The 15,631-nt window shown below is 41.7% G+C and overlaps 1 protein-coding gene across 1 annotated transcript; it reads left to right on the top strand.

The window, feature by feature from the left end:
* Nucleotides 1-4,476: 4,476 nt before the first annotated feature.
* CHRNA3 (cholinergic receptor nicotinic alpha 3 subunit) lies at nt 4,477-12,263 on the top strand. The gene is made up of 6 exons (XM_075713574.1): nt 4,477-4,531; nt 6,605-6,744; nt 6,822-6,866; nt 8,302-8,411; nt 9,648-10,659; nt 12,135-12,263. The coding sequence occupies exons 1-6, from the start codon at nt 4,477-4,479 to the stop codon at nt 12,261-12,263; spliced, it is 1,491 nt and encodes a 496-aa protein (XP_075569689.1).
* Nucleotides 12,264-15,631: the final 3,368 nt, after the last annotated feature.

Here is a 15,631-nt window from a genome sequence, read left to right as displayed (position 1 = left end):
CATAGACTTAGACATGACAAAACAGACACACCAACACCCTTCCAATTGTTCCAAACAACTCCAGCACCTTTGCCGATTCCTGCGTTCACTCCCTCCCCGCCCATGCGCTGAACTCCCCAGCACTGCTGCCACACCCTCACACCACACACACCCCTGAGCACTGGAAGGGCCCCCCCCAGGGCCTGAGCGCTGCAGCATGGCCTGGTGTGCTGCAGCCTAGGAAAGGTACACTGAAAAAGTATCAGAAGTGGGGTGGGTAAGGCTGTGTGAGCAACAGCAGCATCTCCCTTAGGTCATATGCTAGAAGAAGGATGGCCCCATTAATGCAGGTGTGCCCTGTGCATAGAAGCTGCCACATCCCTTCTGGTGGCAATGCTCTGGTCATCTCCCCAAATATTAACCGTTCTGGACATTTCCCATGGTGACTGGTGGGCGGTGTAAAGTTTAAATGGGTCAAACCTGCTTTCCCCACCTCAAATGTCTTCTCCTTCTCAAACCTAGAGAGCAGAGCTATTTCTCCGCAGGCAACTGAAACGACAGCTGTGAGATGAGATGGGGCACAGGCAGCCGAGATGCTCCTCTGTGTTAGGTTATATGCTGGGAGCTGCCGCGGCAGAGAACATCACAAGCACACGTGCACACACTACCCCAGCTGCTGAGCAGCTTTTTCTGCTTACAGAGAAGCCAGAGGAAAGCCAGAGCAGCTGCCAGCACTGTGCAGTGTAAAGGTGAAGCCCCTTTAAATCCCACAACAACCCTGAACAGTGAATCTGAATGAGGCAACAAAGACCTAAATGCTCTTGTGAGCTACTACACTCTCCTGCAGGGCAGAAGGGAGAGGGACTCACCCAGCCAAGCAACCAAGGGTGCAGCAAGTCAGCCTTGCAGGACCCTGCAGTCCACCCAACTGACACTGGACCTGTGCAGAGCAGAGACCCCTCTCTCTGCTCTTTTCACCCAGCACCAACAGCACTTTTGGCTCTGTCCCACTCTCACCCTCCTACCAATCATTACTCCCCTCCCTGGTCCCTTCTTATTATCCTACCCCTCACTGCCTGAATGCAACTGAAATGAGGCCTCCAGTACTCCCATCTCATAGTTGGCCTTACTTTTATGAGCAGTAATGACCGATAACACTTGGCCCCCTAACTGCAGCCTTCAGCTGAACTATCCCCAGCATAGACAAAAGTTTTAGGAAGGACGAGAGGAAATGGGCTTAAGCTGCGCCAGGGGAGGTTTAGGTTGGAAATTAGGAAAAATTTCTTTATGGAAAGGGTGGTCAAGAATTGGAACAGGCTGCCCAGAGAGGTGGTGGAGTCCCCATCCCTGGAAGTGTTTAAAAAACCGGTACATGTGGCACTTCGGGACATGGTTTAGTCTAGTCTACCCTTGATTGGCTTAGAGTAGACTTGGTAGTGTGGGTTAATGGTTGGACTGGATGATCTTAAAGGTCTTTTCCAACCTAAACGATTCTATGATTCTATGATTTGGCAGCTCAGCTAGTAGTTAACACAGAGCACAGGCAGATGGAGGCCTCAGACTTGACAAACCCAGAAAAAGCTTTCAAAAGGCACATCCCTGGCCCCAGGGAGATCCCTGCAGAACTAGTGCTCCTCATCCAGGAAATGGTGAGCTCTGGTGTTTTCCATACACTGTGGCCACCTTATTCCTTTTTTAATCACAAGTGAAGCAATATACTCTTCCCTAGTTATGTTCTTGGAAACCACCACTGTATTTTTTTAAAGTTTCCAGAAATAATTCAATCCATAGCAAACTTCAGAAAGGAAAATTTCACCCAAATTCCTAAAATTTTCATAAATATGACCTCCTAAAACAGTGGTTTCAAAATGGGAAATTCTATTTTTGCCTAACCTTCAACAGCTCCACCTACGTAATACATAGAACTGTTCCCAGTATAACTCGTCAAAGAATTGTAGGGTTTTCCACTTTGATTTTTTGGCAAAATTAAATAAAAGATTTCTGGAGAAAAGGAAACATTAAAAATGTCATCTTGCAGGCTGATATGAATATGATAAGGTCCTAGTTCATCACACGAAATAAACTCCAACATTTCTACTTTTCAGGGTTTTTACAGTAATGCTTTTCATTAAAAAAAGAAGAAAAGTGGTCATTCAAAATGTATTTGTCACTAAAACTGTTTTTCAATGGCAGCGTGCAACCAGCCTTTGCTTCCCTACTAGTAAGGAAAAGCCTCTGTTGGCTCCATCCCCATTCCCTACCATTATAAAACTCTTTAACCCTGACCAATCCTGTCTTCCATCAGAACATGTAGATGTGCCAACACGATCACACACATGCACACATGTACCATCTGCCTCCAGGTGAGTTTATTTGGGACTGTTTCTGAACCCCTGCAGCCACAGCAAACTAGAAAGACCAGCAGTGTCAGCTTTTTATAGAGGGAGCATCAATACCCCAGACAAAGGTGGGAAAATATTCTTTTCCTCATTACCTGAGTTGATTAAGATTCGATCTCAACAAATCTTAACAAAGCAAAATACCTCTAAAAGTGGCACATTTATTAAAAAGCAAAGGCTATGTAGTTTGTTATTGCAGATCTCGGGTAGATCAGTTTCCCCCTACCCATACAAATTTCTATGTAGTTCTGCAATGCAGTCATGGTGACGTGTTCTTATCACATCATTCTCCCTATCCATAAAAATAATCCTACCACAAACCTGAGCTGATTTCACCAGGAGCTCCAGCATGTGATGTTAGAAACAAAATATCTGTGCATACAAACACCACTGAAAATTTCAGTAGCTAGGCAAATTAAGCTTTATCTCTTGATGCAATGGCTCTTTGCTGCCTCTGCAGATCAGGTGTTTCCAAATTATTCAGGTTTAAGTACTGACTTTTGGGGAACATGGGTTATGATCTGATTTTTGAAGCTTTAGCTCATTTCTAGTTGGGACTAAAAAGAAACAAACAAAAATCTCAGTTATAATGCTGCTTATACATGGAAACCAAGAAGGCAGAAAGGTAAAACATCTAGTCTCGATGCCCTGGAAAAGAAAAAAAAAAAAAACCAAAAAAAGTATCCACAAAGGGTTAAGCTAAAAGACCAAGCAGCTGAGTTCTCTGGAAAAAGAGAAATAAAATCAAATGGACAGTAAAGCCTATTTCCTCCAAGCTAATAGAATTACAGAAATTATCATAAGAGCATGTGTCTGGGGATGGAGTGAATGATGCTCTGAGAGACAGGGCAAACAGGATAAACAAGCTCTGTGCCAAGAGCAGCCGAACCCAGTCTGGTGCTCTTTCTCCCAGTGCTACCTCTTAACACAGTGCCAAACGGGGACTGAAGCACGTCTTGGGTGCAGTCTCCCACCCCACTGTGCCTCCCTCTTGTCATTTCCAAAAACAAGGGTGGAATCCCACATTTTTCTCTCTCGCCCTCCTCCCTCTGCACAGACTGCCCAGATGTGTGCAACAACCACTGCCTGCATGAGCCTTGCACCACCTGGTCATTCAAGGAGGCGCAAAAACCAACATAGATGTTAACAAGGAAGCTGATGGACACCTGGGGAAAGAGCCACTTTGCAAATCATGATTTTATGATTGAACTTCAAACACAACTCCCCATTTTCCCCCATCTCCTTCCCCCTAAACAATAAGGTTTTGTGGGATCAAGCTGGGATCCTATACTCTCATTTTCCTTCCCAAATTTCACCTTTCTAAACCATGAAAGTGGGAACAATCCAAAGACAGTTATTCTCAAGAGCTTTGGTCAAGTTTGGTCTCCAACTCAAACCCCTGACTCTTGTCGGATCCCAGCTGCTTTGTATATCACTCTGGGCTTAGATCCTGGCAACAGTTGTACATGCCTTTAATTACTCCTGGGAGTAGCACATCCCTTTTACAGAGTCAAGCACCTAGCACATGCACTTGCAAGACGAGACACAGGCAGGAAAAAAACCTTAACATTAACACCATAATTGGAAATTCAGGTCCCATGATCTCAGTTCACTGCTAAATCAGGCATCCCTAATGTCAATACCCATTTCAGCACAACTCAATTATAAGATTTTTATTAATTAAATTTGTCCTAGTAGCTTGGCATGAGCTTCTGATAGAGAAGGATCCTGTATAGCAGCTGACTGGAAAAATCTTTAGCATTGGCAGATTACCAGGTTCATTTATGCACCAGTTTAAGGACTCCTGCCTATTATCCTTGCCAGAAGACTGCTCTTTGCCTACAATAACATCTGTGTTGCCTGCAATTTATTTGCTGTTTCCAATGCTCTGACAGCCTGGGTAGCTAAAAGGGGGCAGCACAGCAAACCTAATGGGAGCTCACTGCGCAGAACTGTGTTCAGGGTCCTGCTGTCTACTGCTTCCAGGCGTTTCACGCATCGGAGGAGCGGAGCTCTCTGTACGTCCTATGCTCATACAGTCCTGGCAGCTAAGCTCATCTTCAACAGCCTCTGTCGACAGGCAGTAATTCATAACACCATGGAGAGCACGCACGCTCTCCTTCTAACTGCTGCTGTTTGCTTTCTTTGTCAAGGTGAGTGATCCTTAATTTGTTTATTCTTTGTTGTTGAAAGGGGGTTGTTGAAAAAGTGAACAGGAGATGGCTTTGATGCAAATTATTTTTAAGAAGTGCTGAAGCTCACTCCAGACTAATGGATGAATGTACAGAATCCTAGTACAGCTCTTTTTGCTACATAGTTTGTTGTTGGTTTCTTTTTTTTTTTAATTTCTCCTTGTAAAGTAGTTAAGTAGTCCTGATTCAAGATGCCAAACAGGACACACAAAGCCATTTTAACATTAAGAAGAGAAAGCACCTTACATGTAAAGGTGTGGTTTCACATATTGTACGGAAGACCACAAGAAAGTGATAATATTAAACAGCTTTAAATACATGCTGCAAACAGTGCACCTTCTCTCTGCAGATATGGAAAGCACAAAAACATTTAAACAATAAAACAACTCCATTAATGCACTTCTATAGATACAGTGGATGCTAGATTTAATTAGTGCTGGTGACTTGTAAAAAGGCTGGCAATTCGGGATTGACTGTAGTAGACAGTCATTAAGATCTAGCTTTCAAATTATTTACCTAAAAGATTTGGGAATATTTATTCCAGGAAGTCTTGACCTGAGAGATATATCAATAAATAATAAGGGCAAGGCTAGCAGTTAAAAAGTGTGAAAGAAATGTGTTCATTTTTAGTTAGCAAGTTGGCTTGAATGATTTCACTAATCTGAAAATAAAATTGCCCTCCCAGTGAATGGGGTGGGGTGGGGGTGTGGTGTGTTGGTGTGTTGGGGGGGGTGTTTTAGCTGAATACAGTTTCACATGAGGAGGACCCTCTTGTCTTATGGAGAGGGGAGCTCTTACAAAGATCAGAAAGTAACACCTGCGTTGTGAAACACTACAGATCAGTCACTTGCAGACACTTCTGCCTCCCACCTCTTTCTCTGCTGAAAAACAACTGTCTGGAAAAAAATAAACACGGCCTCGCAAATATCTGTAGATTCATACTGGTGTTTCAAAGGAACTACAGAGTATGTTCAACAGACTTCAGTTCTGTGCCTTTGCCAAATTCACATAGCCTCATCCATAAATGACAACACAGGCCTTTTTTTGGTTTCCAGTTGGAGTGCTTGAGGATGTGTTGTCCAGAAGAGAGTTTAAGAGAGAGCCCCTCAAAAATAAAAGGCCATTGGCTTTTAAATAGTGTCCAGCTGTCAGGATGCTTATTGAATAGCTAGCTCTGAGACTAAAAAGGTAGTTTGAAATACAGGTGCTCACACCTCGTCCTGAAACAGTTGAAAGACCTTGTTGTTTAAGAATTTCAGTTTGCAGCTTTTCTATCAGCCACAAAGCACCGTGAGCAGCAGTTATCAGTGGCAAAATGGACAATAGGAATATATTATAAATAAAAATTACTTAGAATAATAAATGGCTAATTAGCACATTTCTTTTAATGTGCTGAAAAGTCTTTGAATATAATAGTTAATCAGTTTCTAATGCTTTTTCTCGTATTTTAACGAGCAGGCTGTTAGCATCGCTATAATCACGCAACCATGACTCAGGCTAGAAAGCGGAGTTGTCATTTCCTGGGCACCCTCCTATTGCAAAACATCCCAACAGCTTACAAGTGGCCTGCGCCGTCAGGTTACACTTTTCCCTTCCTCTGCCCCGCGCCCCTGCAGCTTCGGCAGGTCTAGGGGACTGGGCCTGTGAGGGGAAAGTGCTTTTGCACCTCTAGTTCTTCAGTAACTCCCTGAAACTATTTTTTGAACCCATTTGCAGAGATGTATGCGAGGAAAACTCCGTCATAGCATTACCTTTCATCGCTTTTCTTCTCCCAGCCTAAGCGAACGCCAGTCATGGCACTACTACCCGCTTATGCGACATAAGTTGGCCTTTCCCAACGCAAACTTGGAAAGTTGGCCTTTCCCAACGCATCACACGGATGCTAAGCGGTTAATACACAGCAAGACGGGTGCCCAAAGCGGCATCGCCCCCCACTCCGGCCAAGCCTCCCTACCCGGGGGGCTGCTGCCTCGGAGGCTGCCGCCCGAGGCTGCGCCGCCCCCGCGGCCGCTCAGCCCGCCGTGCCCTCCGCAGGCTGCAGCGGCTCCGAGGCCGAGCACCGGCTCTACGCGGCCCTCTTCAAGAGCTACAACCAGTTCGTCCGTCCCGTCAAGAACGTCTCGGACCCCGTCATCATCCAGTTCGAGGTGTCCATGTCCCAGCTGGTGAAGGTGGTGAGTACCCGCCTCGCCGGGCCGCCCGCGGGCGACGGCAGGGCCGGCGCCTCTCCCGACACACCTCTGTTTTCCAGGATGAAGTCAACCAGATAATGGAAACCAACTTGTGGCTGAAGCACGTAAGTAGAGCTCACTGAGAGCCCAGGCGGCACCAACGCACCTCCTCCCCAGCGCGGGAGGTGCTCCCCACTCCGGGCGGGAGGACCCCGGCCCTGACGGGCCGCGCCAGGGGCGGGAAGAGCCGCCCGCCCAGCCAGGCGCCTGCGGGCTCCCGGTAGCACCGGGCTCCCGGTAGCAGCGGGCTCGCCAGGCCAGCGCCAGGCCTCCCTCCCTCCCTCGGGGCAAAGCCGGAGCCTAGGGAGGCATCACGACCACAGGCGAGGTCGCCGCCGGCGCCCGGGGCTCCGGCAACCGCCGCCCCCCTCAGCGCCGCTCTCGGCGGCAGCGCCGCCCTCCCTGGTGCGCTGCTGCCCTCTAGCGGCGCACGGCGGCCGCGGCGCGACGCCTCCAGCCGCGGGCGCCGGCATGGGCATGGGCATGGGCACGGGCACGGGCACGGCGCGGCCGCTGCCCCTGCGGCTCTCGCCGCCCCCGCCGCACGCTCGGACCGCCCCTGCACCCCCCACCTCGTTAACTGCGGCTAGAAACAGCGTCATCACACAATCCGCTCCATGTTTCTGCCTCGCCGACTCTGGGTGCGGCAGCATTTAAATACGGGCCTGGCTCAGGGTGCAGCTGTTAAACTCGGGTTGTGAGTCGTCAGCTGCGGCCCCCGTCTTCGTAAACTTAACGTTGTCGCGAAATACTCTATCTTGCCCTGAAGACTCCCAAACACGCTGCCTTGGCGGACACCGACGCAGTGAGGTGCCTCAGCACGGAGGTCCCGCACAGCATCACTTCGTGCTGTTTAGCTCCCGGAAAGCGAGAACAAACCAAAAATGCTGACTTCACTTAAAAGGGTCTTTGTGGGTTAAAAATGCAATTGCTGTTGCAGTCAGCTTAACAGCCAACTCAATTCCCGGCTTCAGCTTAATATTCAACTTTGTTAAACTGGGGTTTATCGAGCCCTAATGAACAAGACTGTTGCTCAACTGAGCAATGACACCCTGCAGCTCCTTCTAACCCATCTACCCAGGGTCCTTCACTCAATGCTCACATCTAGCACCAGAGCTAGATGAATTTGGTTTCACCATCGCACAGATACCTGGCATTTTGAGACCTATTCTATGATTCTATGATTCTAAGTTATTATTAAAGTCCTACACTCTCCAGCAAGGGAGTGTCTTATTCCTTCTTTCACCTTGTTTCAACTACTGAGTAGACATTCCTGGGACATGGAGTCACACACGTCCAAGTCATATCTAGACCAATAGGCCCACAATCTCCATGTGAATAAGCCCCAGATGTACGGGTGTGTTAAAGAAACATCTAATCATTGTAGTATCCAAAATAAAACAACCCAAGAAGCGATATGACAGCACTTGGTTTGAGTCTTGTCCACAGAATTTCAATTTCTTCACAAACCTAACATAGACTCATTTCTTCCATAATTAGATCTGGAATGATTACAAGCTTCGGTGGAATCCAGCGGACTATGGAGGTGCTGAATTCATCCGAGTACCATCTGGCCAGATCTGGAAGCCAGATATTGTTTTATATAACAAGTAAGACTCTTGCATACTTATCTTCCTAATTCAGGAAGAAGGGGGGCGATGTTACTAGTTTAAAAAAAAAAAAAAAAAAAGCAGCAGGTTCACTGAATTAACTGAAAAAGGCTGCTTTTCAACACACCCATGTCCCACATCTCCCTGTTGCTTTACTCACCTCCATGCCATCTACATCAGCATCACTGGGCAGGAGCCAGCTCCGAACCTGGAGCTGCAAGTGGGCAGGCCAAAGTGAACTTTGGTTTTCCCCTTCACAAGCCCCCACTTTTACTATTATTTTTGTCACTGTCTACAAGGGAGGTGGCAAGAAATTCCCTTAGACTGGGGAGTTCTTGTCTGTGAGTCAGACCTTTAACTGCAAATTCTAGCTTTTTAGCAGTTAAACTCGCAATTTGACACCTTTACAATAATAGTGTTGACATATAAAACCACAGGTAAATTTACTTTGGATGTCAGCTCCTGTGGCTGTGAGGAGCCAAACCATAATTAAATGGATCCCTCTGCTATGTATGGAAGCAGTTCTCAGTGAAATGGACTTCGTTACACAGATCCAAGACTTAGGTCTATGAAACAACAGTGATGACATTCCTTTTCTAACTGTGGCCTTAAAACTTTAAATTACCGGTTTAGTTTTATGTTTTCATATAAACAACTGAAATTGTCACATGGATCTTGGCGATTGTCACCACGTGATCATGATAACAATGTGGGACTGAAAAAAACCCTCACCAGATACACTCCTTATGCAAAGATGCACCCCAATCCTAATCCCTCTTTCCATAGTTACTACCTGCACTGTCCACAGAAGAGGTGGAAACACCAGTACTGCAGGTATCCTCTTATCAGCCCTTGGGTTCTGATGTACTTGATCTAGAACAGAATAGAATAAAATAGTTCAGTTGGAAGGGACCTACAATGATCATCTAGTCGGACTGCCATTTGCAATCTCCTATTTGCTGCTTTGAATATTGATTGCGCTGAGTCATATTATTTTAAGGGAGAATATTTCCTTTCAAATTGTCCATAGTAAATTTATGCAGCTGTTTACTTCAGTTTAACTATGCGAATTTGACAGCTGCTGACTCAGTCCTGCACACGCAATTCAGCTCCATGTCAACATGTAATTGCTGACTTCCCCAAAACAGATTAAAGAGGTAATGTATATGATCTCAATCTATGAAACTACCTGGAGTAGTTGCATTCTAATTGTTGTTATTTTTATTTGCTTTACAGTGCAGTTGGGGATTTCCAGGTTGATGACAAGACAAAGGCCCTATTAAAATACACGGGTGATGTGACCTGGATACCTCCGGCCATCTTTAAAAGCTCATGTAAAATAGATGTAACTTACTTCCCATTTGACTATCAGAACTGCACCATGAAATTTGGTTCCTGGTCTTATGATAAAGCCAAAATTGACTTGGTTTTAATTGGCTCTACAATGAACCTGAAAGATTACTGGGAAAGTGGAGAATGGGCTATTATTAAAGCTCCTGGGTATAAACATGACATCAAATACAACTGCTGTGAAGAGATATATCCAGACATCACATATTCTCTTTACATTAGGCGTTTACCTTTGTTTTACACTATCAATATGATTATTCCATGTCTGCTGATTTCTTTTTTGACTGTATTAGTTTTCTATTTGCCTTCAGACTGTGGTGAGAAGGTGACACTCTGCATATCAGTCCTTCTATCTTTAACAGTGTTCCTTCTTGTTATCACAGAAACCATACCTTCTACTTCCCTGGTAATTCCCCTTATCGGGGAATACCTCCTTTTCACCATGATATTTGTAACTCTATCTATTGTCATTACGGTATTTGTACTTAATGTGCACTACAGAACACCCAAGACACACACGATGCCTGTGTGGGTGAGAACCATTTTCTTGAATTTACTTCCCAGGATCATGTTTATGACAAGGCCTGCTAGTGATGAAGAGAATAATCAGAAGCCAAAACCATTTTTCACTTCTGAGTTTTCAAATTTAAATTGCTTCAACAGTTCTGAAACCAAATGCTGCAAAGATGGCTTTGTATGTCAAGATACGGCATGCAGCTGTTGTCAGTATCAACGAATGAAGTTCTCGGATTTCAGTGGCAATCTCACAAGAAGTTCAAGCTCTGAGTCTGTAGACCCTCTGTTTTCATTCTCAGTTCTGTCACCAGAAACGAGAGATGCTATTGAAAGTGTTAAATACATTGCAGAAAATATGAAAATGCAGAATGAAGCAAAAGAGGTAAGAACATATTTTACTATTACTCAAACTGCAGGCACCCTTTGCCAGTAGTGTGTTTTGTAAGAAAGAGAGATTTAAAAAAAAAAAAAAAGACACCACAGACCGTTATTTTATACAAGTAAATTACCCAAGCTGTATTACACGTATGTGCGATTTTGAATGTAGATAATTTTGGGGAGCAGCTCTGGTGCACAACATTCTCTTTATTGACAACACATACACCGAGTGAAGCATGTTAAGGTAACCACTGCTAGGGAAACATACTTGAGTATCCGTCCTACAAGATCTGGAGTGAGGATTTTCCAAGTTATAATCTTAATAGTAGAATTTGCTGACTCTGTCCTTTAGAAAGTTAGATTCTCCCTCCCACAGCTTACCATCAATAATAAAGAACATAAGAATGAATGTCCTTCACAGTGATGATGCTGCTTATTCTGCAGCTGCTGCAGAGCAAAGTGCTGTAGCTAAAAGAGACAACTGCTGCAAGATGGGGACCATCATCTTTCATAAAACTGCATCTTGATGAAATAAAAAAAAATTAAGCTTTTCTTTTTATGACGTTCCTCAAACATACTAAGAACCGTAGCCACACCACCACAATCATCACTGAATTTAAATCCTCTGCAGTATGGCACTTAAAGTTAGAATAAGGTTATTTTGTTTATGCTGAAATCAGAACTTTATTTAGAATTAGTTGGTACAGAAAATATGGGGTTGTTTTGGTTTTTTTAAGTCTGCCTTAACAAAAAAGTTCTAAGGTAAAAAGCGCAAAATTTCAAACACCACAAATGCATTATTCATTTATTAGCCTTCCTGAAGAAAAAAGAAGTAAAAATTTAAATTGTAATCTCAAGAGTAATTAAAATTATCACCTAATGTAGTTACTATTAATATATAACATATATAATACTTCAGTGTCACCCTTGTTATAATGCCCACTGGAAAAAAAAAAAATCTGTTTTTTGGAAACTTGGTTCCCACTCTACATGGAAGGTAAGGAGATGAATTTTACATCATGCATGAGAACGATCAAATTTCAGTACTACATAAGAAATGCACCAAATCATTATCAACCAATTAACCTTTGTCTTTTTATATACTGCCTAAAGACCAGCAGGAGCAGTCTGTTTCAGTAAAGTTTTCTGGACAAACCTGATCACCTAGGAATGTAAAGCTTTTCACTTTCATTTTTGTCACACAGAAAAGAAGTTGTATCTTGTAAAGTCCAGTGTCTTGGTGAACAACTTTTTGTATTTGAAGAAGTAGTTTTTGGCTTTGCCACAAATAGCATATTCAAATAAAGCTTCTTCATGATTAATTAATTTGCAATGAAAGCAGAGATATTTAAGTTGTGCATATATGAAAGACATCTACATATGGAAAAAACTGTGCTTCCTATATAAAATGGTACTAATTGCTAATACAAGTTATTCATCTAATAAACATGCCTACTTGCTATTCAATTTATTTTTCAGATTCAGGATGACTGGAAATACGTTGCCATGGTAATCGATCGTATTTTTCTATGGGTTTTCATTCTGGTATGTATTCTAGGAACAGCAGGATTGTTTTTACAACCTTTGATGGCTGGAGATGAAATGTAAAGATTAAATAGTATGTTGGGAAATCAAAGAAAACTTTTGCCAACCAACTCTGCACTTCCACCCCAGCACCTGACGTCTTTTCTATGTGTAGTATAATAAGGATCTCTCTTGGCCTCAACTTTCCTTGACTAAGGCGGCTTTGTTAAAAACATGAAAACGTTGAGGGGGGAAAAAAAAAATATTTTGAACCTTTACGACAGCTCATCTCAAAGTAATATGAACTATGCTTGACAGCTACTTTTTGCAATAACTGGAAAAGATGTAGGTAGTACATTAAACTTTACAGGAATGGTTTAAGAAAGGATTGATAATGAAACTGAAAATTACATGAATTTTCGGAAAGTCAAGACAGGTTGAATACTTTGGGCTACTAGACTTGTTTCCACGAGTCTGGTGACAAGTCTCTTCAGACCATGACAGGATCTTCTGGGAATAAGTTCATACTGACTTCAGTGAATGCCTTCATGAGGACGAAATGGTTTAGGAAGCATACATACCAAATTGCTAGAGTGCAGACATTGCCACCTGGTGTATAAACTGACTCAAACAATGGGAGAAAAGAACCATGGGCAGGTTTATTACAAAAGGAAAACAAATAGGTAAATAATAGATGATGGTAATAAAGCAGCCATAATGTAAACTCTGTGCATCCCCATATTTCAATGTATGAGAAGACTGTCAGAAAAAACAACCTATTCAAACCTAATAATGTTTGAAACTCTGTACAAGTAAAACACACACTAAGATGCAGTCTGCAGGTTATGCAAACAATCAAAATACTTTGACAGGATAGTTTGGATACAGAAGCATCCTGCTATAGCAAAGTGTTTTATGACAAGGGAAGGCAGGTAGATACAAAATAGTCCTGTAAAGTATGCTAAAATTGCTTCTTAGGCATACATTTTATTTTTTTTTAATCAGTAACTGCAGATAATTTAAGAGCATGAATAAAGAATGCAACAAAATACTGGAATGAGAAAATACCTTGTAAAAATATGAACTGTTCTCTCTGCACCAAACTGGAAACTTCTTGGAAATACAGTGTATCAAGTGATGTAACATTTATGAAAATAAAGAGAACCAAGCTGTTGAAAACTGTGGGGTTTTGTTTTTTTTTTTTTCATTTTTCTTGATTAAGTGACAAAAACCTATATAAGGTAGCATTAGCTACAGCTCAACACATTCAGAAACAAGTTACACAAGTAAAGGTCCATGCTTCTGAGTCTATTAAAATAATTTTGTTTCAGACACACCTGATAAGCTGAAGACCCCAAGGATAGTGTCAGCTATCTTATCTGTATTATTTGTATCATGATCAGATTGTAGAAGTGACTAGAAGTAATTGATGCATTTACAAAAATTGTGAGTTACTAGTATAAAGACTGGGACTCCACTGGCCAAAATGTTGCCAATCACCTGATGATATAATTGGGCAGTCTACAGACATCATTTAACAAAGGGACAGATGAGATGGGGAGTTAAAAAACCAATATATATAGCTAATCTATAGTTTTACTTACATTTCTTTCTGTTCAGGTAAGAGTAAACTTCAGTAATTCAAACCCAAGGAGGGCTATAAAAGAAATTTTGCATTTGGAGAGGAAACAAGATATCTAAAGTATTTCTGCAACTTCCATACAGAGGGAGTCACTGATGCATTGTTTAATCTTAGTAATACTGAGAAAGTTAAAATTATTATATTAATGAATTAAATCAAGTAATCTTTGCAAATTCACCTTTAAAATTAATTATGATGGGAATAGAGGAAATATGGCTATCTAATGCCAGACATAATTGTGTAACTGAAGAGGAAGAGTGACTCCCTTTACAATCAGAATTATTTATAAATTGGTATTTAAAAAAAAAACAATAATGCCAAAGAGCCCCCCCCCCAAAAAAAACCCAAAAAGCTTGCCTGGCATAATTTCCCTGCCTGTGAGCCTTATAAAGCTACACAAAACAAAGAATGTTGTACAGGTGAAAACAATTTGAAACAAATATTCAATTATATATAAGCTATGACATAAGCAATCGGTATTATAATCAGTACAGTGCCAAACAGTGGTATTCTAAAGGAGATACAGAGTGAGGGGCAGAAATATGTATCCATTTTCCAAATTCATAACGACTATAAAAACATACATTATCAAAGATACCACAATTTACATTCAAATTCTCACCTAAACATGTTATTATTGATGTAGCAATTTAAGCAAATAAAAAATTCCCAAGACTTGCTCTAGCTTGGCAATACTGTATTAGCTCTGCAGGGTGCAACTATATTACGAAGCACACTGACAAAACTTTGGTGTAGGAAACCCCCATCGGTTTTAGAGTCTCTTCCAGAAATAAAGCTTTTAAGAAAGGTGGCTTTGGAATGAATGTAAAGAATTTAAAATCAGTATTTGAAGAATATATTTTAATGGAATAATTTAAAAGATGCAAGTTACTTTTCAACACTGTCAGAAAAAAGAAAGCATGGAAAGCTGTAAGTCCTCGCTGCTTAGAGTTACATATGGTTCTATAAGTGAGAGAACCTATTAAAGGTAGCTTTCTAAGTTCAATTTAACAAATGCGTGAAAACTTAATCACCTGTACTTGGTTACACATAATAATTTTCAAGCCATTTCCTTCAGAAAGGCATTCCCCAAATTCCTTCTACCCGTGCTTAAAAACTTAATGCTGAGAAACACACAAAGGCAAGAAATGATTAACATGTTTGCAACCAACATACTGTAACAAATTCTTCATCAAGAATAAAGAAATCGGAATGTTCCGGTCCATTAGAATACTTGTGCAACTTGAGAACTTATTTAATTGTCTTTGCCTTCCTTTCCATAGCTGATAACAGAGATATCAATATACGTGTATTCTGTAGGCATTTTAAGGCTTACTGTATTAAATGTTCATGTTAGTATGATAGAATTAACAAGGTTTTAAATTTAGCAGCAAATTCCACTGAAAATTTATAAAGGCAAAACATAGCCAAATTGCTATTTTTACTGACATGTTGAATATACGGGAAGTTTAACTGGTATTTTTATCATTATTTTAAATTTACTCTGTAGAAACGTTGTATTTTTACAACACATTGAAGAGAGCTGATAAAAATTCTCCTTTGCATGCTATAGTAAATTGAAATAAACAACTCTACTGTGTAAATATCTGCAAATATTTAACACTCAATATAACAATTTATATAGTAATTTAATAATTGGACTACAGTGATCATCATTACAAAATTTTAAATCCTTCTATTTTGCAGCAGGTGTCAGTGTATGCTTTTTTGACATATACATGCAAATGCTTGAGAAGGTCCTTTTAATTCTGACCTGATTTAGAAGTAACTTAGTAGACTGGCAATAAGC

This window comes from Pelecanus crispus, chromosome 7 (genome assembly GCF_030463565.1).
Source record: "Pelecanus crispus isolate bPelCri1 chromosome 7, bPelCri1.pri, whole genome shotgun sequence".
Taxonomy (NCBI): Eukaryota; Metazoa; Chordata; class Aves; order Pelecaniformes; family Pelecanidae; genus Pelecanus; species Pelecanus crispus.
The sequence above is the reverse complement of the archived record's forward strand: the minus strand, read 5'-3'. Positions and strand labels throughout refer to the sequence as shown.